Source organism: Meriones unguiculatus, chromosome 2 (assembly GCF_030254825.1).
Source record: "Meriones unguiculatus strain TT.TT164.6M chromosome 2, Bangor_MerUng_6.1, whole genome shotgun sequence".
Lineage (NCBI taxonomy): Eukaryota > Metazoa > Chordata > Mammalia > Rodentia > Muridae > Meriones > Meriones unguiculatus.
The window spans coordinates 38782166-38808956 of record NC_083350.1 but is presented as its reverse complement, the minus strand read 5'-3'; the positions used below and the strand labels follow the sequence as shown (position 1 = coordinate 38808956).

The following is a 26791-nucleotide window of genomic DNA, read 5'->3' as shown; positions in this document are numbered from 1 at the left end:
ATACACAATTCCAAGTGTGACATATAGATATAATATCCATTTGCTTTCAACAACAAACCAGTAAAGAAATGAAATTTTTATTACGTCCATCTTACCAATGAGGAGACTGAAGCCCAGAGAGACTATTAACTTGTACGGGGTTACGGACTATACATAGCTATCAGCATCTGAAGCTTAGGCAATCTTGCCACAGAACCCTGACTCTTAACTTTGCACGCACAGCCTCTCATAACAAGTTAGCATTCTGAATGCTCACCTTGAAGCTCACTCTCACATCTGATAATGGTTTTAGCTAATCAATGAACAGTGTTTCTATCATTATAGCTACATATACACAGTTCACGAGGCTATGTATCTTAGCATAACACTTCTTCCTTGTAAAGATTTTTTTTTCTTATTTTTGCAGTAACTTCTTGTTTTTAAGCACTTTTTACATTTATGTACCTATTCTTGAAATGTCCATTACATCACTCCCATGCAATCCTCTCTCCAATAACTCTTTCCCCAAATCTCCCTCCTGGAACCCATCCAAATGGTTTCAATCTCATTTTTATGGGAGACCCATGAAATTGTCAAATCTGTTTATGCAACGTAGTATGCTAAAGCTACACACAAGCAGCCTAGTATTAGTGAACTAGTTGAAGACCAGAATGTTCCTCAACCGATTGGGAAAATCCATTTGGATGTACTTGTCTATCCATACGATACATTCCATGGTGGACACATCATCTAAACTGAGGATTATCTGTGTGTGTGTGTGTGTGTGTGTGTGTGTGTGTGTGTGTTTACAGCTGTACAATTTTTTCAAACTATAAAAACCATAACAAATCAACTTTTAAAACTACATTTTGAAGGCTATCTTATACTTTAGACAACAATGGTGAAGTACTATATTTGTACCAAAATTCAGGTTTTAACCCTCTATGTCCAGTGAGCTATTGTTTTCTATAAATATAATTTGTACAATATTACAATCTTAACTGAAGTAAGATAATCCCGTGGCAAAGGAGCCAGAGTCACAAGAGCCTGCTGTCAACTTAACAACAAACAACTTACAACAAAGAAACGGTATTTATCATTCAGAAAACAAAAAAGGCTGATTTATTTTACATCTTTGTTATATATTTGAATAGACTGTAAGATTTAAAATAATAATAATTACTATTATTATTTCTTTGTTAAAGCCTGCTTGGACATAAGAGGTTCTGAGTTCTAAATGCTAAAAGATTTCTCATTGGGTTAACACTTAATCCATTTACAGCATTCATACTAGTTTCACACTGACTAACTTATCATTGTCTATGATTTCCTTACGTCCCCTCATCACAAATCAAAACTTACAACTGTACACACACACTGGCACATGTCTAATTCTATACAGAGAGGAGTGTTAATTAAAAAGTTTCACAGATGGCACAGTACAAAGTAAATGTGTTTGTTGCAGCCACCTAAACAAATAAATTTTACTTCCATATCCATCTTGTAAGAGTAGAATGCCAAAGTCAGGATCTACTCTAGCAAGAAAAGACTACGAACAAAGCTTTGAAAGCAGTAATTTTTCTGAGCTCCTCATTAAAAAAATTTTATCTATGGATCATACAAATCTTCTGGAATTCTAAACCTCTACCCTACAGGAGCAGAATTGTATGAAATACTGTCTCAAGCATGTGACTGCCGACTATCATCTACTAGATAACTCTATCATTAATAAGGGCTTTTTTGAAACACCATCGAGTGTGTTTACATCCGTGCTTCCACCTGCAGACTACATGTACAAACTTTAACTCACCTCTGCTGGATGCTGAATTATGTACAAGTGGGTGGAGATCTGGAGCGGATGCACTGGTAGATATGGACACAAGCACACTTTCCGGGGCCGCCTAAAAGTGTGAAAAAGAAAAGGAAAGAGCAAACAGAATCAATGGAGTTCTAAAATGTGATTTAACATCATCCTAATATGTCAACATTATGTCGTTTTTTATAACTAAAGAGGTTTGCTAAAGCTACATACTTTCAAAATGAAACATCATTAATGAATTGAGTAAGATGTATTAGACATGAAAATTATGAAAGAGATTTAAGTAAATTCTTCCCCATCCATTGACATTCTGAGCTTGGCAGTACACTACAATTCAGGTTCAACATTTGTTTAGCTTACAAAGACACAGATTTGATCCACCACAAGACAAATTTAGTTGGTTAGCATTAAAGAACTTCAATAAACGTTAGTTGTTTTTCATGGAAAATAGTTACTAGGTTATCAGGGCCTTTTCAGTCATGAAGCAATACTTCTTTTCATTTAACATCAAGAACAGAACTCATGACCAAGAAGAAGGAGAAAGAGGAGGAAGAAGGAGGAAAAGGAGGAGGGAGGTAAAAGGAGGAGAAAGAGAAAGAGGAGGAGGAGGAAGAGAAGAAAAAGAAAAGAAGAAAAGAAGCTTGGAAGAGGCATGGGGGGGGGAGTTATAGATCCTAAGAGCACAGGAAATAAATTTCCTGGAGAGGAAAGATAAAGAAAACCTAGGAAGGCTACTTGTCTATAACAAAAAATAAAAATAAACAAGGAAACCTATACTCTTAGCAGGTGAGAAAATAAAAAACAATAATCCAGCCAAGCAAAGAAAGAAACACCCAACAAACTACAAGACTGAATGAACATCTCTCAGTAACAACCTCACATGTAAATGGATTCAACTCACTAGTAAAGAAACCTGGACTAGCTGCCTGTATTAAAAGACTAGGATTAAATACAGTATCAAGAGAACAAAAGTCAAAAACATGGCTGATAACTGGTAAAAGAAGACCCAAACCAAAATGAGCCAGAAGAGTTAAGGTCACCACATATTAATAAAGGAAGTAATTAGTTAAGCAGATAAAGCAATTGTAAATACATATACACTAAACATTGAGAGTCACAATTTCATTCCTCACAGAACTAGAACAAAAAAACCCCACAAAACTCAAATAACCACAGTAGTCTTTTAGATTTATGTTCTTTTTTAATTAAATTTTTATTTTTTATATTAATTACAGTTTATTCACTTTGTATCCCAGCTGTAGCCCCCATCCTCATTCCCTCCCAATCCCACCCTTCCTCTCTCATCTCCTCCCATGCCTCTCTCCAAATCCATAGATAGGGAGGTCCTCCTCCCCTTCCATCTGACCCTAGCTGACATGAAGTCAGTGGCTGGCTTGTTGACTGCCTCCCCCATGTATATATGTGACCCACACGGTGCCTGCTGAGGCCAGAGGAGAATGTTGGATCATCTGGAACTGGAGTTGCAGACAGTTTTCATTCCTCATGTGGGTTCTGGGAATTGAACCTGGATCCTCCACAAGAACAAGTGCTAGTAACTGCTGAGCCATCTCTTTAGTCCCAACCACAGAAGTCTTAAACAGAAAAGACAATACCAAAGGTATCAAAATCCCAGACCTCAAACTCTTATTAGAAAGCCACAGTAACATTACCAGCATTGCAGTGGCACAAAAACAGACAGAGATCAACAAAACAGAACAGAGAACCATACATAAACCCACACATCAATAGCCACTTAATCTTTACAAAGGAGTCTGACACATACATTAGAAAAAAAAAAAAAAAGACAGCCTCTTCAACAGAATAGAAGTTCTAAAGGAAAATATAAGCATATATAAGGGCCCTCTGAAATGGACTCAAAAAACACAGGACACGACCCAAGAACTGACAACTGAGATTACATAAAATTAAAAAGCTTCTCACAGCAAAGGAAATGATGAGCAGAATGAAGAGTGGGACAACTAAACACGGGACTGGGAATTTATATCTCAATATATAAAGAACTCCAAATTAAAAAAAAAAAAACATCCAATAAGCAAAAGGACAGAATGAGGTGAATAAACCTTTTTTAAAAGAAGAAATACAAAGGACCTAAAAAGACTTGAAGAGTGTTTACAGCCATAATGGCATGTGACATCTGCTGTGTCAATCGAACTCCCATCAGGATACCTACTACTTCAGAGCTGACCACTGTCTAATCTTACTCTACTTAAGTGTAATGTAGCTCAAGGTAAGAAATGCTTATACTAAACTACAGAGTGTGAGTTGACTGGCTGAAATAGCTATTGTAGCAACAATTCCTTCTACTCCTACTGTGTTAGTTAAACACCATGATCAAAAAACAAGTGGGAGGAAAGGGTTTGTACAGCTTACATCTCCACATTGTTATTCATCTCCAAAGAGAGTCAGGACTCAAACAGAGCAGGAGCAGGGAGCAGGAGCTGACACAGAGGCCAAGGAGAGTGCTGCTTACTCATTTTCTTACCCTGGCTTGTTCTGCTTTCTTACAGAACTCAGGACCAATAGCCCAGGGGTGGCCCCATCCACAACGGGCTGGGCCCTCTCCCATTGATCACTAATTGAAAAGATGCCTTATCTCATGGAGGGTTTCCTTGACTGAGGCTCCTCCTTCTCTGCTGACTGTAGCTTGTGTCAAGTTGACACAAAACTAGCCAGTACACCTACTAAAGTCATTGTCTAGATTCTAGCTTCTACTACTATGGGTCACAAACCAATATGAGGTCAAGTATATCATTAAAAAAAAAAAAAAAAGAGTCACAAAAAATCTGGCAACAGCAAAAGTTTCTGATGGTACAATGACCAAAAAGTAATCAAAATCAAACAAATCGGAGGTGTGTCTGTCTGCACTTGCCTGTATAGCACTGCATGGTTTCCCTCAGCCTTGGCTCTGAACACACAATATGCACACTTCGCATGCACTTGCTACTACAGCAGGCAACACCAACAAACACTTTGGCTCAATCTCAGACTACTGTATGTTAGGAACTGCAGCACTGTCCATATGAAGTTTATTGTTCTTTTAGAAAATGATTTCATTACTACAAACACAGACAATATTTTCTTATCACCATCCCTCAAGCATTTAAGTACTAAGTTAATACTGTTATACAGTTTAATTTTTATAAAAAGCACTGTCTGAGCTGCTGACTTGTGTCTTACATAAAGATCACTCAATGAAATTTCAGCACAAAGCATGGTGGCACAAGCCTTTAATTCTGGCACTGGGGAAGTTAAAGCAGGAAAAGCAGGAGTTCAAGGTCAACCTCAGCTACATAAAAAGTTGAAGTCTGAGAATAGCCTGGAACAAAAGAGACCCTGTCTTAAATTAAAATAATAATAATAACAATAATAATAATAATAATTGGTGATTAGAACAAATTTCCAACAATTTCTGAAATAGCCCCAAACATACTTTTGCCATTTTATACTATATATTCATATATATTTCACACTGACAATTACAAATTTAAAAGTATCAATTAAGTCTGATAAAATGTTGACGACATTGTAGTGTTCTGCAGTATCAAATATTCAGCTCAGATTTAATTCTTTATATAGAAACAAAGACTTCTATCTCAATGATATGTAAATTTGCTTTCATTTTTAAGAAAAGATATATTTTTATCTATTCCAAAGAATTGTTTTAAAATAAAGTTCTTATGATTCATTATTAGTGTTTGATTTGCATACCTATATTATATATGCAAGGTGCATAAAATTTTCTTGAGTAATAAGCGGTTACAAGAGGAGGGTTTTTAAGGTTTTCTTTAATGTACTTTTTAATGTATGTACATACATACATCAAGTGTGTGCAGTGTCCCTAAGAAGCAGAAGGAGCCACTGGGTTCCCTGGAGCTGGAGTTACAGAACATTGTGAGCTATCATGTGGGTGACAGAGACTGAACCTGGGTCCTGTGCAAGAGCAGCAGGTGTGCTTATAACCAACCCCAACAATGGAAAGGGGGTTAAGAAACTGTGGTCTAAATGGTACCTCGTGCAGGGATAAAAACCACGATCCTGGGCAGGAGAATTGGCTCAGGGGTTAAGAGAAAGTGTTACTCTTGAAGAAAACCCAAGTTCAATTTCCACCACCCAAATGTAGCTCATAGCTATCGTACCAGGGGATCTGCTGCCTTCTTCCAGGTGTGCAAATGGTGCTCAGACATTCATTCAGGCAAAACAGTAGCATACATAAAATAATAAGATACATAAATCGTAAAAAACACACACACGATGTTAGTCTGTCTTCCTCAATGAACCTTAAGTGAACTAATAATCCAATGTCCTCACTTTCTAGCTCTAGCTCCCTTTTAGGTGATCTAGTGTGACTGTCATGACACATGCTGAATGTCTTGTCGTGACTAGAAACAGATTTAAAAGGGTGACAAGTCTTTTTGTGCTCACTAGAGTAAAGCAGAGAGGGGCAGACAGACATTATCTGAGCATACTAACAAATGTAGATCAAGGTCTGCTATAAGAAAGAGCTTTTTCTGTAAAGGACACATAGTGTAACATTAAAATTCTAAAAAGCTTAAGATTCTAATATTTCCCATAAAATTTATCAAAACCATGACTAAGATAATCACAGAAAAAAATCAAATAAAAGTTTCTGTTTCTCTAGCATAGTATCAGGCAATTTAAAGTTAGACCCTAGCCACACTCTAATAAGTAAGGCAGAGTTCAATTTGGAAATTTTTAATAAACATATACAAATTTTGGCTAAAGAACAGCTGTGGTTCTACAAACAAACTTTTTTATAGATCAAACTCCTAATATTATAACAGCCTATGTTGGCACAATGGTGAACACTGATTTCAAACCTTTAGTAAATGAACCAATTACACTACATTTTAATAATTGTCATCCATCAGCTTGTTGTGCAGCATTTGTTACTAGGTTTCATTTCAATTCATATTGACATTTTTAGAACCTTAAAAACCTTGGTATCACTACTACTCCCTAGTGGCATTGCAAAATCAACTTATACAAACTGCCCTTTATAAATACTCCTCAGTGGACTCAGTGAAAATGTTACATGAGACTAATTTTATAAAAAAACAAATCGAACCAAATATTGTAATCTTTTTTAAGCTCAGCTTTGAAAATTTGAGTATTAAATAAAACTAAGTACAAAAATCAAGTTATATTTTTATCTAGGACGCATTAAAAACATTTACCAAGTACACTCTAGAAGTCTATTAATAAAACTGGTTCTCTGGAATTGGTGAGATTCCTGGCCAGTTTAACACACCAATCTGTACACTATTTAGAGTATTATTTTAAGGATGATGTCTAACCAGAACCACATGTTTATGCTCTAGAACACTCCTCTTCTTGTCTGCAACTATTTCTTCCTCACAAGGCTGAGCTCACTGTCATTAATTATGTTCACTCACACTTTCTTAAATTCTCATACTTCTGGACATTTAAATAATTGAGACTGTGATGTTTAAGCCTATGAGGCCAGGAAGTGAAATATGTCGGTTTCAAATGAGATGTCCCCTCCCATAAGTCTTGGACATTTGAAAACCTGGTCCCTAGCTGATGGCTGTTTGAGAAGATTAGGAGGTATATCTTGCTGGAGGAAGTATCTCCTTGGAGGAGGGCTGTGAGTATGCTCCGTACTTCCTGTTTGGTGTTTGAAATAGAAGCTCACAAATATTAGCTTGCATAATCATCACCTAAAAGGTGATTAGGCTCATTAAGCTAAACTGCTGAGCCTAACGGTCATCTCACAGAGCTTTCAGACTGAGTAACCCTGAGAACTGTACTTCTGACAAGTTGGTAATATTGATGCTGCCGTGGGGATGGGTAACAGTGGACAATCTCAGCCGCAGTTCCCTGTAAGCATCCACCCTACAGGATTTTCTTTCCCAATGAATGGCTTAAATTCATTCCTGTCTAAATGCTGCCTACTTATCCATTCCTGCATCTGAAGACTGTCAAAGCCTTTTGAATTTTTAAAGAAGCAGTTACCAAAGAACACAAAACAGAACAGAAAACGAAGAAGCCAGTGAAACCATTTTCTCTTCATGAAAATATGACCTTTCCTAGCAAACCAGTTCAGTTGCCCTGACAACTCTATCACTAGGCAACCCTGCATATGATTAAAACAACCCACAACTGATAAGAGTGCATACTGCCTGGAAACTATAAAGACCTGATAAAGACTTTGGGCTTTCCTAAATTGGAGGCCTAGAAACCTGCTAGAGCTGTGAGATGTTAGTTCCTGTGGATATGAAGCTATCATCTATAGCTGTGCTGTGTGGAATACATCCGCTTGTACCGGAGCCAGATTGCTATGCTAGACTGCCACAAAGATTATGGTAGGAAAGAAGTATCTAGGCCTGCTCTGATGCAAATTGTCACTCCTGTCCTGTATGCTTCTGGTAGAAAGAGTGGCTTATAGTCAGGCAGTGGGAGAGAATGCTTTTAATGCCAGCACTTAGGAAGCAGAGGCAGGCGGATCTCTGAGTTCAAGGCCAGCCTAGCCTACAGAGTAAATGAGTTTCAGAATAGCCAGGGCTACAGAGAAGTCTTGAAAAACAAAAAGGGGAGGAGGGGTCTATGACTGTCTATTTTCCATAATGTCTCATAACCCCACCTATCTACAGGACTTGGTTCATCTTTTCTGTTCCAATATACCTTTCTAAAATCATCTACTTATTCTCCAACTATCCCTTTCTAACCCCTTATCCTTTCCCATCATATATTGATCGCCATTGGAGATCATATTAACAGAACACAGAATATATATATATATATATATATATATATATATATATATATTTTTTTTTTTTTTTTTTTTTTTTTGCTAGTGTCAGCTACAGAACAACAAGGTCTGGGTTGCTATGTTCCTAACACTAGCATAGCAAGATCTTAAACAACACTCAGTGTATGAAAGAATAGCCCTACATTCCCTCTTACCTCCACAAAGGGATGCTTTTCTCCTCCTACACGATTTCCTATCCCATCCCTTCATTTTCTTACACATCAAATTTGACACCCCCTTCATGGTCTCTACAGTACTTAAATAATTCATTTCTACTGTAAGTGAAACCCAGTATTTCTGGGTTCCATTTGAACAATCTGTGACCAACTTAATAAATGGTAGGATGTAAGAGGCAAAGCTGTTACTGAAGAAAACAGCTAAGTAGTTTGAGTAAACACTGTAACCTAAAATTAATTGCTTTGTCTCATGCTTTGCTACCTCATAAAACATCATTACCTATGTATTTAATCTTAGTCTACAGCAACCTAATTCTAATTACAATTCCTAAACTTAACCTAAAACTATAGTTATTTAGTATGAATGTGTGAGCACATATGTGTGTATGTGTATGTCCTTGTGCAAGAGTATCTATGTGCACGTGGAGTCAACTGACAACTTAAGGCATCCTTCCTCAGGAGCTATCAAGACTCTTTTTTGAGACATGGTCTCTAATGGCTTAGACCTTGCCAAGTAAGCTTATTGGACAGAAAGCCTCAGGGTCCTGTGCCAACACACCCAACTTTTCTTTCTTTTCTTTTCTTTTCTTCTCTTGTCTTGTTTTCTCTTCTCTTCTCTTCTTTTCTTTTCTGTTTTTCCCCCTCTTGTTTGTTTGACATTCTATGTAGTCCTGGCTGTCCCAGAACTCTATATGTAGACCAGGCTGGCCTCCAACTCACAGAGATCCACCTGCCTCTCCCTAAGAGTGCTGTGATTAAAGCCGTGCACCACTACTCCCAGCTACAGTTAGCTTTTCATAGGGCCTCTGGGAATCAAACTAAGGTTCTCATATTTGCATGACAAGTAACTTAATAACTGAGCCATTGCTCCAGACCCAAAACTACAGTTCTTTAAAACATCTTATCGTTTCAACTGACCAACTCTTATATTTAGTGAGTTAGTTTAAAAAGAGAACTTGTGTCTGTTACCTTAAATACTCTTTCCTCTCTAGAGCATATATGCTGTAATGATGACTAATTGTTCAGCTGTCAACTATCTCTTAATAGAATAGTAAGTGCAGAGTAACTACCATCTTCATTTTGAACTCTTTAAAAAAATAAAATAAAAAATCTCTCTCTATATAAACTAAAGCCTGAAAGATATATTATATTTTGAATGCATAATACATTAAACAAAAATTCATACCTGTAAAATATATTAAATATAAGTTCAATCAATTCCTATTTTAATATATGCTGCATATCTAACTATAATAGAATGAGCAAAGAGCTGAATTTTCCATTTACTTCATTTATAATGCATTGTAAACACATTATTGTTTTTCCATTCATTAGAGGTTATCTTCGTTAAAAATCTATATAACCCAATAATTTTTAATTATAGTCTTAAAAATATGAATGGAACCTACAAGGAAATTCCCTAAGGGACCTGAATGAAGTAAGCTTTTTCTTTGTTTCTCACTAGTGATACAGGGTGGATGTGTAGGCTACCTGTCAGACACAGACTGGTACACCTCCTCAGTGAGTGTGGCAGTGCCAGGTAACCTGTCACTCCAAGCACTCCCTCTGACACACAGCCTGTGGGCTAATGCCATTACATCTGACATGGATCTGAGATGCTAGGACCCACAAGAACGGCTTTCAAAACCTAACTATTAAATCCTTACATAATATTCACTGAAAGCTTTTCCTGTTACAGTACTGATTTTAATCAAGATAATCTCACATAAGTAAACTTTAAAGATGTATGACAGATTTGCAATAATTACTATTTTAAAGGATTTTTACTAACTAAAAAAACACAAATGCAAACCCACCCCAGAAAAAGTTTAATTCAAACTTTCCAAAACACACCAATTTTTCTTAATATTCTCAAAGGAGGGATTAAGAACTCCATAGCTCTTTACAGCATTACCTGAAGTCTGCAGAGAGCACACACAAAAATGACAACAGCTTCTTCATTTTAAAACATGCGTTGAAAACTAAATCCCACAGTGCCCTCTGCTGTTGTTTTTTAAATAGATTTATTCACTTTTATTTATGTGTGTGCATATGCTTGCATGTCTGTATGTGTTCTGCATGCCCAAGCCAAAGAGACCAAACGAGGTTGTCAGGTCACTTGGAACTGGAATTATAGGCATCTGTGGGCACTGTGATGGGTACTGTGGGCACTGGAAACAAATGCAGCTCCCCTGGAATAGCAACATACACACTTAACTGCTGAGCCGTCTTGTCAGCTCCCCATTATTCCTACTGCCTTTTAAAGAACTAAAATAACCTAGAAGATGAATGCTAGTCATTGGATTTTTAGACTCAGCTTGACCAGTAAAAAGACAAAGACCTGTTTAAACATTTAATGTATTACAAATTTTCATCCCATACATGTGTAACCTCTTCCATATGTGACTATTTCATATTTAAGTAACTATAATGTTCTCATATACTGACCCCCCCAAGCTGTTATTCTTACTGGATTCTTTTATAACTGACTATAGGAGTTGAGAAAAAAACATTAAAAAAATTACTATTGTAAGCTGTCTAATTGGACTCACAGGGGAGAAATCAAGCCTGGTACTAGAAACCTAGGCAGCTTCCTGGGGCTAGTGAGGTCATGGACATAGGAAAAGATCTACTACTGCCATTTGTTAGACCAGCATAATCCCTTACTACATTATAAATCTTATCTTTCTGCCCACAGATAAGTGCATACTCCACATCACAGATGCCTCTCTTTATAGCAAATGCAGAGCACCACAGAAAACCACAGCTGGACACACATGGAGATAACAGATCATGGGGAGCCCAGCACCAACGGACACAGCTACATCATAGCTCCTAACATCGTGGCTCTGAAAACACTGAGGAAGAATGTGCAGAATGTAACAGCCAGAATACCAGGAGGTCCACTGTGAAAGTCTGTACTAGCAATGGCTGCATAAACAAGACTACAACAATGGCAGCATCAATGTACATATCAATGTGGAAGGAGAAATTTTTCACAAGGTCCCACCCAAAGACAAAGAACTACTAGCAATTAATGACTTCTAGGAAAAGAATAATTAGCCTTTTTCAAGAATGAGCTCGCTTATTGGTTGTCCAATGCAGTGTTCAGCTCTGAAACCATATACACATAAACAACAACATGAATCAGAAAGTTGTATTTATATATTTGTACATATATATACACATATGTCAGTAATAATCAAAGAAAAAGAGGCTATTCACTAGTAATCAAAGAAAAAGAGGCTGGGAGTGGGAGGGCAACGGGAGGGGTCAGAAGGAAGGTGCCTGAGAGCAGCTGGAGGGAGATGGGACGGTATGTAAAAATACTCTGTCAATTAAAAACATAGTTTAAGACAAAAAAATACTACTGTAAGAGAGGTAGAAACTCTTCAAGAAGAATAGTATCTTGATATTTTCAAACACCTGCCCTAGAAAGCATGCCTACAGCAGTGGAGAAATAAGCAAGAGCGTATGTACTATGAATTTACATCATACTCTTGTCTATGGTAGGCCTCACTTAATTATAAAGTAATAAATGATAAAACACTTTACTATCATTATCAAAAATAAATTTTCAATATTATCTTATCTTTTTAATCAATTTTATGTATGTTTAAATAAAATGTATGTAATTATAAGTAAATATATCAATTAGAAATATATACTAATTTTTACTCATCTATAGAATGTAATCAAAAAACTTCTAGTATAACAATGGATGTAAGTTTGTTCTTACTATCAGATCCTTAACTTTTAAATGTCGTAGTGAGTACTACTGTAATAAATAAGCTTTCTGGGGATAGATGCCTCTTAAACCAAAAGCCCTGCATCCAATGATGACATATATAAAACCTGTCTTAGTTACATTTCTATTGCTGCAAAGAGACACCATGACCAAGGCAATTCATAAAAGAAATCATTTAATTTGAGGCTTGCGTTTTCAAGGGTTAGAGTCCATGACCTTCACGAGGAGAGCTGGTAAGCAGGCATGGCACTGAAGCGGCCGAGAGCTCACGCTGAAAGAAAACCACGAGGAAAAGAGGCAAATGGTAAAACCTGCCCGAAGTGATATACTCTTCAACAAGGCCACACTTCCTAATCCTTCCAAACTGACAGGGACCAACTATTCAGACATATGAACCTATGGGACCATTTTCACTCAAACTGCCAGAGCAACTATACAAAGCCCATACACCACACTAACAGGACAAAAAGAGAAACCAACAAAGAACTGAGAACCTTAGTATCATCCATATTTAGCTATAATTTACTTTCTGATCTTTTAAGAAAAACAGATTGATGGATCATACACAGATAGTACATGATGATGGATGGATGGATGCATGCATGGATGGGTGGATGGATGGACGGACAGACGGACCAGTCTGGAGTACGTGAATAAGAGGGCTCTCATGTAGCATGCATCCACAATGATGCCTAACAAAAAGAAAAAAAAAAAGGCAAGTAGCTATCTTAGTGGCAAATTAATCAGTGTCCCCTCTGCAAACAATTCTTCTATAGTTCCATAATTTTTCTTAAATATACATGTTTTCTTCCATTATTTCTAAAGGAAGCAAATTTTAGTCATTTTATATGCCATCAGGTATTTATTATTTATCAGATTCTAGATATTGACTAAATAATAACTGAATAAATTTTAAAAATCCACATACCCCTCTTTATTTTCTTCTAGCACTGAAGATCAAACCCAGGCCCTGTGCATGCTAAAAAAGTGCTGCTGGGCCACGTCTCCAGCCCTACATGACATGAAGCAAGCCTCCCTCTGTACAGCAGAAGCCCATGTTCTCTCCCACAGGCTAATTAAAGGGAGAAACATCCATTCTCACAAGCAAGGAGTCAAAGGTTAAAAGCAGAGCTATTTCCCAAAGAACAGCATAGATTGAGAGGATCATGTTACTAGGAAAAGTCATTTCTTTATTCTTTCATTATCTCTTATCTAAAAACTGCCTGTATTACTGGGTTTTCATATTTTCTTAATTTTATTTAAGAAATGTCTATTTCCTCATAAAATATAAAGGGAATTGAGATTTTTCTTGAACTAAATAGAGTATTTTAAGGTGTAGTTTAGTGTTAGTTTACTGTATGAGAAGACTGTATAATGAATTACCCATGGATTTGAAGTCTTCTCACCCAAAAAGTGTTTTTGTTTGTTTGATTGATTTAAGTAGTTCTGACCAACTCAGCATTTCTTTGAGTGAAGACCTGCTGAACACCTCCAGGGAGGGGTAATTGCCTTAAGGTGTCACAGATTAACAAAAATTAATAATGTACCTTAGACTCTGGATTTGGAAAAAAAAAAATCCTAGCAATAAAGAAGCTGAATACCAGCAAAAGGCACTGATTTATAAATGATAAAAAGGGTGACATTTCATAAGAAAAGGGAAACGGTATAGGAAGTAAAAGAGAGGAGGAAGAGAAGGTAAACAGGGAGAATGTTAACATCTGTCATACACTTTTTATGTTACAGATGCAATACAAATGTTTTACCTGTAAAGGGAGTAGCATCACTCTTACCTTAGGTAAAAACAGGAGGCTCACATAGGTTATTAACTTCCTTAAAAGAAAATACAGCAGGAGCCACAACAGCTCTCACACCAAACAAATGTCTTTAATTAGTGCATTGTATGGAGTCCATATGTCTGATGCTCATAAAGTTTTAAAGTATAACTTTATCTAAACTGTTTTAGACCCTACACTGATAGCACCTGAACTAGAACAGCTGGAGATAAACCTTGAACACTGTAAGAGAAGTATAAAAAAGGCCAATGTCCAAACATCCACAAAACTAGTATAAAATGGCTACAAGTCTTTAAAAACAAACAAACAAAAATAAGCACTTACTATACCAGGTTGAGGGCTTGAGTTGATAGACAGAGAACCCACATAAAGCCAGGCACAGTACCACACATCTATAATCCCATTGCTCCTAAGGTGAAAAGGGAAAAAGAGACAGGAGGGAAGCTTGCAGGTCAGCAGCAAACAAAGAGACCCTGTCTCAAACAGTGGAAGGCGAGGACCTACACTCATGATTGTCCTCTGACCTCTGACACATGCACTGTAGCACATGCATACCCACACTCACAAACATACACACATACATATATCATACACACATTATACACATATATGCAAAGGAAAAAAGAAGAGGGAGAAGGGAGAGCAGGAGGGGAGGAGAAAAAGGGTGTGTTCAAAAATGGAAAAAAACACAAAGGACAGAAATTGCTTTCATAACAATTAAGTTGCACCCTGAGATGTAGTAGGATTTCATACAGCAGGGATAAGGAAAAAGATTCTCAAAGGGGGAAAAAAGGTAAAGAGTCAAACAAAAATAACTGTTTAGAAGGAACAGTTCTGGACAACAAGGAGGGGATATTTATGGAGTGGCAGAGAAAGACACAAATCGGCAGGCTGAGGATTAAGCTGCAGGCCTTTGGGCAGTGTGCTCATGAGTCTACAGCCCTTCCCTCACCTGCAATACAAGCACAGAGCTCCAGGAAAAGAATAAAGTGCTGAGAATTGGACTGATGATGAAATGCAAACTGGGAAACAACTACATTAGTACAGAACCATGAAAATTCATGACAGCAACAGCAGTGAAAAACAAACAAACAAACAAACAAACAGGTAACAAAGATTAGCTTAAGTAGCTCCAAGTAGTAAGTCCTTCCACCCTGCTTTGTGCTCCTCAATCTCATCAATCATGCTACATCACAATTGCTGCCTTATGTGTTTCTCCCCTGGAGGCTGCCGATGATAACAGCCAAGTTCCATTCATCTTCATCCTGCCAGGACCTGGCTTAATGAAAGGTGCCATATGACAAACATTTGCATAACACAACATCTGAGTTGTTTACTTAGAGTTACAACTGAAGAATGAGCTGAGGCTTAAACCCACTTCACAGAAGGCTAGAGCAATTTAAACTCAGTCATGACACCTGTTCTTCCTCAAGAAAAACCACTCCTGATTCATGTCTATCCAGATTCTAAGACATGGACAGCTTTTGGAAACTGAGTCACTAAGTAGCACTGGGTCCCCTACTCAGAGAGGTCTTCTCTTCCCTATATGTAAAAACCCAGCTAGTTATCTGTTTCTGGAGACAAGCCTGGCCATTCTCAACATCTTTTATTCCGGGCTCAGGTGCTACCCTTTTGATCCTTCAATGGTAATAATTGAGTTAGACACAGGGTAAAGTCCTTTCTGAGTCTAAATCACATGGTCTGGATGAAATTCCAGGAATGTTCTGCCCACGGAATTACAGCACCCAAGAATCTGACAACACAATACCCTCCTGGCCATGTCTGAGTTTTTACCACACTGGAAGCCAGCGAGTCTAACAGAAGAGTTCTGAGTCAGTGGCAATGCATCTTACTGTATTATTTGTGGTGCTATCAGGACCCCAAATGTTCACAGCAGTCCCCCTCTTCCCCAAGTCTCAGAAGAATAAAGTGGGTGATCAGTGGGTTATAATACAGAGGAGAAACAAGATTTATAAACCTTTCCGGGGACAAAGATCTCATCTCTCAAGGTTGCTTAGTATAAATATTACCCTTAAACAGGTAAAAATATTGGTGATCTTAAATTCTTTTTTTTTTTAAGGAGTTTTGCTTCTTTTTTTTTAAAGATTTATTTATTATGTATACAATATTCTGTCTGCACATATACCTGTGTGCCAGAAGAGGGCGCCAGATCTCTTTATAGATGGTTATGAGCCACCGCGTGGTTGCTGGGAATTGAACTCAGGACCTCTGGAAGAGCAGCCAGTGCTCTTAACCTCTGAGCCATCCAGGGAAATATGAGAAGTATTAGACTGTATGAGTTGAACAATGTAATTTAATCCCTAACATCTGTGAATGTGACGTTATTTGAATATCAGATCTTTACAAATGTAATTAAGATTTTTAAAATGAGATCAGTCTAGGATGACTTAGAATGGCTGTCACGAGAAAAGGGACGATGATCAAAGAGAGGTGGCCACTAATCAAACAACATCAAGACTTGCTAACAGCTCAAAGAGAGAAACAAGGAACTACTCCCCCCCCAAGATCCCAGACAGAGCCAGCAACAGTGATAGTTTTAGTTCCAAGTCCTGACCCCTAAAGTATGAGAACAAAGTTCTGTTGTCTTCAGTTTCCAAGTTGTGGTGGTTTGCAACACTAAGGCTGGGAAGCCATGATTGCTGGGACAGCTGTCTCCTAATACTTCATCCCTTACTTGCATTGTGCTCCATACACACACCTACATTTTCTCAGCTGAAACTCATGGTGATGTCAACCACAGATTGAAACCATTGGGAGTCTGGCCCAGAAAACTACCTTAACAGTATCAAAATTCCACGATGCCACCTTAAATCCTACACATATAGCAGGATTCAGCTGCGTGTCTAGCATTCTGGCAAATTTACAAGAGCAATAAAAAATGTAAGAAAAAAAGCTGTAGGTGTTGTGAGCAGTAGGGCACTTGCCTAGCATGCTTAAGACCCTGGGGATCAATCTTTAGAATTAAAGTCTACTTGGCATGGAAGTCAAGTAGACGGGCTGGAGAGATGGCTCACTGCTTAAGAACGGAAGATCCAGGTTCAATTCCCAGAACCCACCTAGGAGCTTACAATGTGTGTCGCTCCTGTTCCAGGGAACCTGATGCCTTCTCCCAGCCTCCACAGGCACCAGGCATGGATGTTGTACACAGATATACATGCAGGCAAAACACTCACACAATAAAATAAAAAGGTTTTTTTTTTAGTCAGTGGACAGTCACTTGGCATACGTGAGTAAGTACTGGTTGTCATGGGACGGTATGAGTGTTCCGTATGTTCCACTCTAAGATCCGGCAATGTGTAGCTTTTTCCAGTAAGCATATGCTTCCTTTGTATTCAGGGGGTAGGCACAATAAAGAAACACTAAGTACGGAAATCAAGAGAATCTTACAGAATGTACAACTATTACAGACCACAGTCCTTAGAAAATTCCAGTTGTCTCTGTTTTGGCCCAATCCCGTCTGTCAAAGGCTACGGACGGCACTAGAAGATGGGCCCATTATGATCATGTCCAACTAGTGTCACCTATATCCCACATACTAATGACTGCGGAGAAGGTTGTCGTGGTATGAAGGTTTAGTTGCTAGCTGCCAGACTCAAGAGAGGTCTGTGCATATTGAGTGCCCCAACTTCAGCAATGCACTAACTCATCATTCTCAGCTGAGTGGGCTTTTGGCATGTAGGACACAGTTGGGAGGAAGGAGGTGGGGTAATGGTTTTGAAAGACTTTTCCTGTCTCCAGCTAATTTCTCTCAGCTTCTCCACCTCCTACTCACCATGAACCAGCGACTTTGCTCTCCTAGCCATCATGTTCTGCCTCACCAATATATAAGACCAAAAGCAAAACAAAAACATGAAACTGCAACCTTTCCCCTTTTAAGCTGGCTATCACAGTGACAAAAGTAATGTGGAGGGAATCAGGAATTATCACCACTGCTGGTCAAGTGTGAGGCAGCTTTGTTCTGATGCCTCTGTTGTTGTACTTAGGTACTGGATTCCCTAATGTGTAGCCAAATAACTGAGCCTAATTTCTGTGTTGGTCACTATGTTGCAAAATAACTAAAAACACTTCCTGAAAAGCCGAAGTACCAACCTCATGGTTTTCATTAAGAGAAGAGTCAGAGTACTTTATCTACTATTAAGGAAATCCAGGATTGAAGTGAAAAAAGAAGAGGAGAAGGAGAGGGAGGAAAGGAGGGGGAGGAGGGAGAGGAGGAAAAGGAGGAGGAGTGGGAGGAGGAAAGCAGCCACAGTGGTGGTGGTGGCAGCTAACCAACATGGGCACGTTTCTAAAAAGAATGACACCACTTTGAGAAAAGCCAGAGTAACACAGCACATAACAGACACGGTATGTTACTGCAGGAAGACTTCCAGTGGGACAAGACAGACGCTGATGGGCAGTGATGGTGATGACTCCAGCCCTGGGTAGGGCTATGTTAATTTGTATACTTGTCTTTGTTTTTCATGAAGTTTAACATATTGTTTAAGAGAGTAACTGAGTTTTTTTAAAATAGATAAAAAATTAGCTAAAATATAGAAAGAAAGTATTTTTCTTTAACTGTACAGTGTTATTTTAAGCTAAGAGTTACTACAAAGGAGCAAAAGTTTTTATGAATCAGTTTAATTTTCCAGTTTGTATCTGAGGTCATCAATTCTAATAATTTTTATAGTGTTTTAATAGGTACATATAAAATTTTACAGATAGATAGATACTAAAATGTATAAAGAAAGTTAACAGTGAGACAGGAAAGACTGTTCATCAGGTAAGGCGACCTGCTACTCTTCCGGAGGACCTGGATTCAGTTCTCAGCACTGACATGGCCGGCAGCTCACAACTGTAACTCCAGTTCCAGAGACTCTGATGCCCTCTTCTGGCCTCCTCTGACACCAGCCAGGCAGGCACAGGCACATGGTGCACAGAAATACAATCAAGCAACACATCCATATTTAATTTTTTGTAAGCAGCCCCTGTGCCAGGATGAAGAGTTCAGAAGATAAAGGCACTTGCCTCCAAGCTTGATAATGTCCTATGACCCCCAGGAACATTCAGCATGTACATGCACATACAGGTACACGCGCAAACACACATACACACAACTCATCCTTTTAATAAGCTCCCTGTTATGAAACTCTAAAGGGGGGATGCTAAGGACATACTGCTTTACAGTTGTTATCCTTTCAAAAAATGTGTTATCTTATCCTAACCATGAGTCAAATGCAAACTAAACAACAGTCTACATAGTAACTGACCAGTATCCTTCAAAAGCATCAAAGTCACGGAAAATAAAGCAAGCCGGAAGACCATCATAACCTTGGGAATATGGATAATGATAGTTTATGGTGCATTTCAAAACACTAGAAAGCCTTTTGAAGGTATCTGTCATAAAGACTGAGAAAGTATTTTATGCTGATTTAAACATTTAGAATGCTTACATGCACTAAAGTATTATATGAGATCCCATATATGTGTCAAATTTTTACTTTTTTGTCATAATTGAAAGGAAACAAGTTACTAGAGTCCTTGAAAGGGGGAAGTGGAAAATCATTAGCGACAGAGTACTCTGGTTAGTTTTTAACTTGACTGAAGCCAAGGTCATCTGGGAAAAGGAATTTCAGTTGGAAAAATGCCTCCATTGGAACATGCCTCCATTAGACTGGCCTGTAGGCAAGTCTAGGTGGCATTTTCTCGATTCAGGGTTGATGTGGAAGGAGTCCGCCTATGGTGGGTAGTGCTACAGCAGAAAAGGTGGCCTAGATTATATAAGAAAACAGGCTGAGCAAGCTGTGAGGAGCAAGCCAATGTGCAGCACTCCTCCATGACCTCTGCAACAACTCCTGCCTACAGGTTCCTGCCCTGACCTGCCACCCTGACTGAAGTGTAAACTGAAATAAGCTCTTTCCTCCCAAGCTGCTTTGGTCATGGTGTTTTATCACAGCAACAGAAACCTAAGACACGAAGTTTATACTATGATAAACAGGCTCTGGGTTTACAAAATACTTAACTATAAAACACTATAGTTCTAATGCCACAGAATGTGTCTTAGTTACTGTTCCATTACCAAGGTGAAAATATGTAATTGAGGGCTTGCTTATAGTTCCAGCGGGTTAGGGTCCATGACCATCGCGGCGCAGAGCAAAGCAGTAGGCAGCAGGCATGGTGCTGGAGCAGTGGCTTTAGATCTGACGCACAAGCGTAAGGCAGCGAGAAAATGTGACTGAGACTGGTTTGGGCTTTTAAAACCTCAAAGCCCGGTAATACTCCTCCTCCAACAATTCCATGCTTCCTAGTCCTGAACAGTCTACCAACAGTCCACATTCAAATCTGAGACTATAGGGGCCATTCTCATCAAACCACCACAGAATGCAAACTTTTAACAGTTACAATGGTGGACATTCTCTCAATATGTTACCCCAACTCAAAAACAAAGGTAAGTCTGTCAAAGACTTACCCACATAAGCAAACACAAAGACACAGATAACAGACAGAAGACAGATGGGCCACTGATCATAAACAGGGCTGATGGAAGACACTGGGACAGAATGGAGATTTCAAATTTAGGCTCACTCTTGGTCTATTGTACTCCAAGAACCCTTGTTCATTCTTTAATGCTGTGCTGTATAATGATGTATTTGTTTCTGGATTTTTCCTTGAATTTTCCTAAAACTTTTACTTATTCCGTTCCACTGTTCCCTCTTTTCTTTTTTTCAGTAGGCTTCCAACAGAATTGAAAAAAAAAGAAAGAAAAAAGAAAAGAAAAGAAAAAATCCTCAATAGAGGAAAAAATTAAATAGTTATCAGTACTACCTTCAAATCTGCCTTCCCAATTGAAAAGGAAGGAGCCACCAATGAGAATCTGACCATAAGCAGAAAAAAGATCAGCAGATTAAGAGCTTGACCTTAAAATGTGTAATAATGAACTGGGCATGGTGGGACATACCTGTCATCCTAGAACCTGACTGAAAAAACAGTAATAAAATTGGTTCATCTCAAAATAATTAAAAATGACCATAGCCAAAGGAATAAAAAACAATCTATGGATTAGAAAAGGCAAAGAAACATTTTGTTATAAATATGCACCACATGCAGAAGAAAGCTAAGGGTCCGTATGCTTATTTGTATATGACTCATTGTTATGTGCATCAGCAATAGAAACATCAAAGCTAGAGCAGCTAACCTGTCACTAAGCGTCAGACACTGACAGTTTATAAAAACTGAAGACGCAAGATAGATAGATAAATGAGTAACGCACTTGCCACACAAGGAAGAAGACCTTAGTTCAAATCCCCTCAGCCTTGATAAAGTCAGTCGCCATAGCGGAGTTCAAAGTCTCAACTCAGGGCCCCCTTAGCCTGGCATATGCAGCAAAGAAAACCACCAGTGAGGGCCAACACCAAGGTTTTCCTCTCTTCTCCACACACGTGCATGCACATACACACACACAGAGAGAGAGAGAGAGAGAGAGACAGAGAAACAGAGAGACAGAGAAACAGAGAGACAGAGAAACAGAGAGACAGAGAGACAGAGAAAGACTTAGAAGGGAAAAACACTATTCAAATCACAAAGTTGTCATGTTAGATAAAAATGTACAAAAAGAACTGTGAGGCCAGTGAGAGGGCTCAGCAGCTAAACTTTCTTCCTGCAAAAGCCTACCAACCTGAGTTTCATCCCAGGAACACACTTAAATATGGAAAGAGAGAAAGAAAGAAAATATAAACAAAGTTGTCCCCTCTTCTCCATACTCATGCCTGGCAGGTGTACATATGTACACACACATATACACACACACACACACTTTTTCTCAAATACTTTGTAACTTATTAGCTCCTTTTAAATAATGCCAAGTTATTAACTAGAATATTACTATTAACTAGAATATTGATTACATAATCCTTAAATCCATAAGCACTACTAATGCTACAAATTATTAATTTGGGACAAATTAACTTAAGGAATTAAAATGGTTTGATGTTCTTTGAGGAAAGCATCTATCTGAGTATAATAGTGCAATTGTTATTTTTCTTGTGGGAAGTAAATAAACATTTAGTAAGCTCTAATGTGTTTTATTTTTAACTGGTCAATCTTCTTTAAAGAGTTAATTAAGATTAAGAGAGAAAATGCCTCTTGGCATACATCATCTTCGCTCAACTTTGAACATAAGATTAGCTCACATAACAATTTATAAATCAGCTTGTGCATATATTATGAACAAACCACTTTCAAGAATAAATATTTTCTATGTAAGCAGAAAAAAAAAAAAATTAATGATTTTCCTTGGAAGTATTTTTTTTATACAAAAAAAAAAAAATTAAATTTGCCGAATACCTATCCCCAGCATTCCATAAGTAGGGTGTGGTGGTTCATGCTACAGTTCCAGCAACCAGGAAGTGAGGCAGAGGATCAGAAGTTCAAGGACACACTAGGCGACACAGAATGCTGGGAGGGGATGGAAGGAAGGAACTGAGAAGAATATTGCTTTGAGATGCATTTGATACATGTAAAGGAGGTGAGGTAACTTAGCATTATGGTATGAGGAGTGCCGGGGTGACAGCAGGATTATCAGAACTGCAGCTCAGGGCTGCTGCCCAGCTCTCTACTGAGCCACATACTTCGAAACCCAAGAAAAGAAAAAAGACAAAATCTGAAGGTCAGTTCCTACCGAACGCATATTGCGTTACTGTAGAGCTGGAAAACTGTCAGCCACATAATGGTAAGTACATCTAGAAAAGAAGGTATCCTACAACTGAGACCCATCCTCTGAATTCTGACAGTCCATCCTCTGGTAGAAGGCCAAAGCACTCAAGGTAAAGTATCCTAAGTGTTCAAGTAGTAAAGGCATCCTACCTCATCGCGTTACCCAAGAGAGCGGTCCTGACACCACTCAACTCGGTTTTACCCCAACTTTCCAATTCCTTATCATCATCATCCCCCACCCCCAAGTCTGTAGTTCACTTACTTGCTGGTTCACTATCTGCATCTAGCAAGAAAGTGAACTCAGATCACCTCACTGTCAGTGATTAGCAGAGCAGTCAATAAGTAATAAGCAAATGTGCTCAGGAAAAAGGCCCCAGGTAGAGACTGAATTAGAGATGATAATCTGCCAGGGAACTGGGTAAAATCGCCTGTGGGACGTGTGTACGGTCCGAAAGAGAAGAGAATTTATAATCAGTTCTCTGAAGTTCGGTCGTCTCTGCTCCTGTCAGGAAGACAGGAAAGCAGACTGGGAAGGGGTGACAATGAAAACTGGGTTCAGATTGACTTTGTCAACCTGGATCATGACTTCTGGGGCTCTGATGCCAGGTAGTTTATTTTCAACAAATTTAAACACGATTTAACTTGGGGGAAATTTTCCTGGTTTTAATGCAATCCCCAATGCCTAAGAAAGCATAATAGGCCAGACCCTTGCTTAGGCCCTAAAGCTAGTTTCGGCTAGCCCAGCTCTAGCTTCACTGCTAGATTCTTCACTGCTGCCAGTGTACAGCAGACACACTAGTAATTTATTTTATTTTATTTTTTTTTTTTTTAAAAAAACAGGGTCTCATCTAGCCCAGGCTAACCTCCAACTGGCTAGATAGCTGAGAATGACCTTGAACTCCTGGTCTTTCTGCCTTCTCTCAAGTACTCAGATAACAAACCCGGTTTTCAGTAAACACTATTAATGCAATACAAGCAGCCGTTTTGTTTGTTCCTCTCCTCCCATCCATCTCTCCTCCAATACACTTTACGAGAACCAGCCCACTTAAGCCTCATTAAGTATTAATGCCACTACGCCTGCGGCGTTCCTTTTATTAAAGACTCTAAAATTTCCTGGGAAAAGAACTACGTCTTGATGGGCTTGGTGGCTCACACTTTTGATTACTCCCCCCGACCTCCCCTACCCCCCCGCACTCCGCAGGCCAAGGCAGGCGAATCTCTCGGGGTTCGAGGCCATCCCGGTCTACAAAGCGAGTTCCAGAGCGGCCAGAGCTCTGTTACTCAGGAAAACTCTGTGTCGAGAAACAAACAAAAAAAAATTAATAAGTCTTGCAGAAAGTTCGGTAAATAATTACGGCCCTGCATGAAAGGCTCTAGCGGCGGCGGACACGTCGGGGTCCGCCTGGACGGCAGGCGGCGCCGCAGCTCCCGGGCCGCGCAGGCGCAGACCGCGCCCCGGCCCCGCGCTCACCTGCAATGGCCGCACTCCGGCCTGCGCTCGGCGCGCTCCACCGGAAGCCCCCACAGCCCGTCGGCGCTCGCGCCGTCCTCCTCCGAGGCCGCGGGAGCCGCCGCCTGCAGTGCACCGCCTTCGGGTCGCTCCTCTCCGTCCGGCGCCGGGGACCCCGAGGCCCCAGGAGGCCGAAGCGCGGACTCCCCGAGCGTTCGCGCCCCTTCCTGCGGCTCCATGGCTGGTGCTAGGAGTCAGGCCGCCGCCGGGGGGCGCCACGCGCTGGGGAAAGGGGGGGTCTGCGCCACGCACGCACGTCACGTAAGGGGCGAACCGCAGAGGAGCCGTGCGGTCCCGCCCCGTGGCATAACGAAGGAGCCCATTGGTCAGTGTGAGTGTCCTTCTTCTGCAGGCAGGGAGGAAGTCAGGGGCCGAATAGCTGTACCGCTATGGTTAGGCTGGGATCGGTGAAGGTCCTCTCCGGAGGCCGTCGGGACACAGACCTCAGTGCAGCTGTCTGTGTTTCAGAGATAACGTGAGGGCCAAAGGCTGCAGAGGAGCGGTTGCAACCCCTGAAAATTGGTCCACTTACTGTGGGTTCTCGTAGCCCCTACCTTGCCTTCCTGGTTCCTCTAGCCATCGGGAATACCACCTCACATTTGACACCTAATGGTTGTTAAAAGATGTGTTAAACTTCCCGAGTACCTGGAACCAGGCAATAAGAGCGGGCTATTATATGCACTGTATGGTTGAGAAAGAACACTGCAAACAAGGACAGGGTTTATCTATGTAACCTTGGCTGTGCTGGACTTGAGCTTGGAAGATAAGCTTTAAAAAGTCGTTAAGGGCCGGGTAGCCCACGCATGTAATCCCAGCACTTGGAGGACAGAGGAGGCAGGCGGATCTCTTGAGTTCGAGGCCAGCCTGGTCTACAAAGTGAGTCCAGGACAGCCAAGGCTACACAGAGAAACCCTTGTCTCAAAAAATAAAAGTGTAACGGAGGTAGAAACATTGCTTGCAGAAAATGAGTGATTGTATTTGTTTGTTAACACTGATTAATGTTAATTCTATCAGTATACGTTTAAACAAAGAAACTAGGTTTTCATCAGTCCTGAGTTGTTTTGCAGTAACAACTGCCTCGATGCTCTCTACTTGTAGACCAGGCTTAATCAGGAAGAGTAACAAAAAATTTTGTATCTCTCATAGTATATTTTAGCATTGGATTTTCCAGTCACCTTAAAATCAAATTAAAGTAGTATACAGGATTGTATCTTAAGCTACTCTTAGTTCTTCTCTCCTGAAAACAGTATCCTTCCTCTATTTAGGCATAGCTTTTAGAGAAGGGGAAAGGGCTGGAATGGTCCACCTGGTGAATAGATGTAGGGTAGGAAACAAACTGGTACATATGTCTGTTAAAATTAAGAAATGAATAAACCCCAGACACTGTAGGATGGAGAGTGAATCAGAAAATAAAGAAAACCTGGCAACAGATGTAGATTGGAGAAGTAGCTTTTTTAAAAACTGCCAAATTAAATTTCCTAATGACTGTGTTTAAATAAAAGGATGTTCCTGCTCTCATTTCAAGACAAGAATGAGTAGGCTGGATAAGATTTTTTTTGCACTGTCAAATATGCTAACAGCCATTAATTTTCTCAATAGTTTACACCAGACCACTGGCTCTGACCTTCAAATGATGCAGAATACAGCAATTCATCTGCATTACCACCTCTGCCCCATTCAGATTTCTATTTCTGGTGTACATTATTCCATTGCCAAAAATGAGTCCCGCTTCATCTTTACTTTTGAAAGAAAAACCTCTATAAGTCCACCTTCCCAGAGGTTGACCAGAATAAAAAATTAAATAGTTAATAAACAAACACATGAACCTCTTGGGGCTCACAAAGTGTTAGCACATGTCCTTTGCTTGGGTTAGACCTGGGATTCAGTCAGCAATACTCTGAAACAAACCAAGCTAAGAAGTACATTTTTCATTCTGGGGGAAAAAAATCAGAAGAGGCATCTTTCCCTCCGGGAAGTGTAGATGCATCTTCATGCCCATGTTCCAAGCTCTGACCTAGCACAGCCTGAGGAAACCTATGTGTGCAGCTTAAAGCACACAAAGGTAACACAAGATTAGCCATAAGTTGCCTGGGAAAGGCTAGGATGGAAGGATAGTGGTGGTTTGCATACGAATGGCCTTCATGGGCTCATATATTTGAATGCTTCGCCATCAGGGAATGGCACTATTTTGATAAGGATTAGGACAGAGGCCCTTGTTGGAGTAGGTGTGGCTTGCTGGAGGAAGT

The 26791-nt window shown here is 39.6% G+C and overlaps 1 protein-coding gene across 1 annotated transcript in view; it reads right to left on the bottom strand.

Annotated features, from left to right (window-relative positions):
• Window positions 1–24772, bottom strand: part of Dtwd2 (DTW domain containing 2) — a 52516-nt gene extending 27744 nt beyond the window's left edge. Inside the window, exons 1-2 of the mRNA XM_021653900.2 lie at window positions 24507–24772; window positions 1790–1880 (exon numbers count right to left, since the gene is read on the bottom strand). Of these exons, the coding sequence (XP_021509575.1) occupies window positions 1790–1880; window positions 24507–24724 (309 nt within the window). The 5' untranslated portion in view covers window positions 24725–24772. The remainder of the gene's footprint in view (window positions 1–1789; window positions 1881–24506) is intronic.
• Between the last annotated feature and the right edge of the window lie 2019 nt (window positions 24773–26791).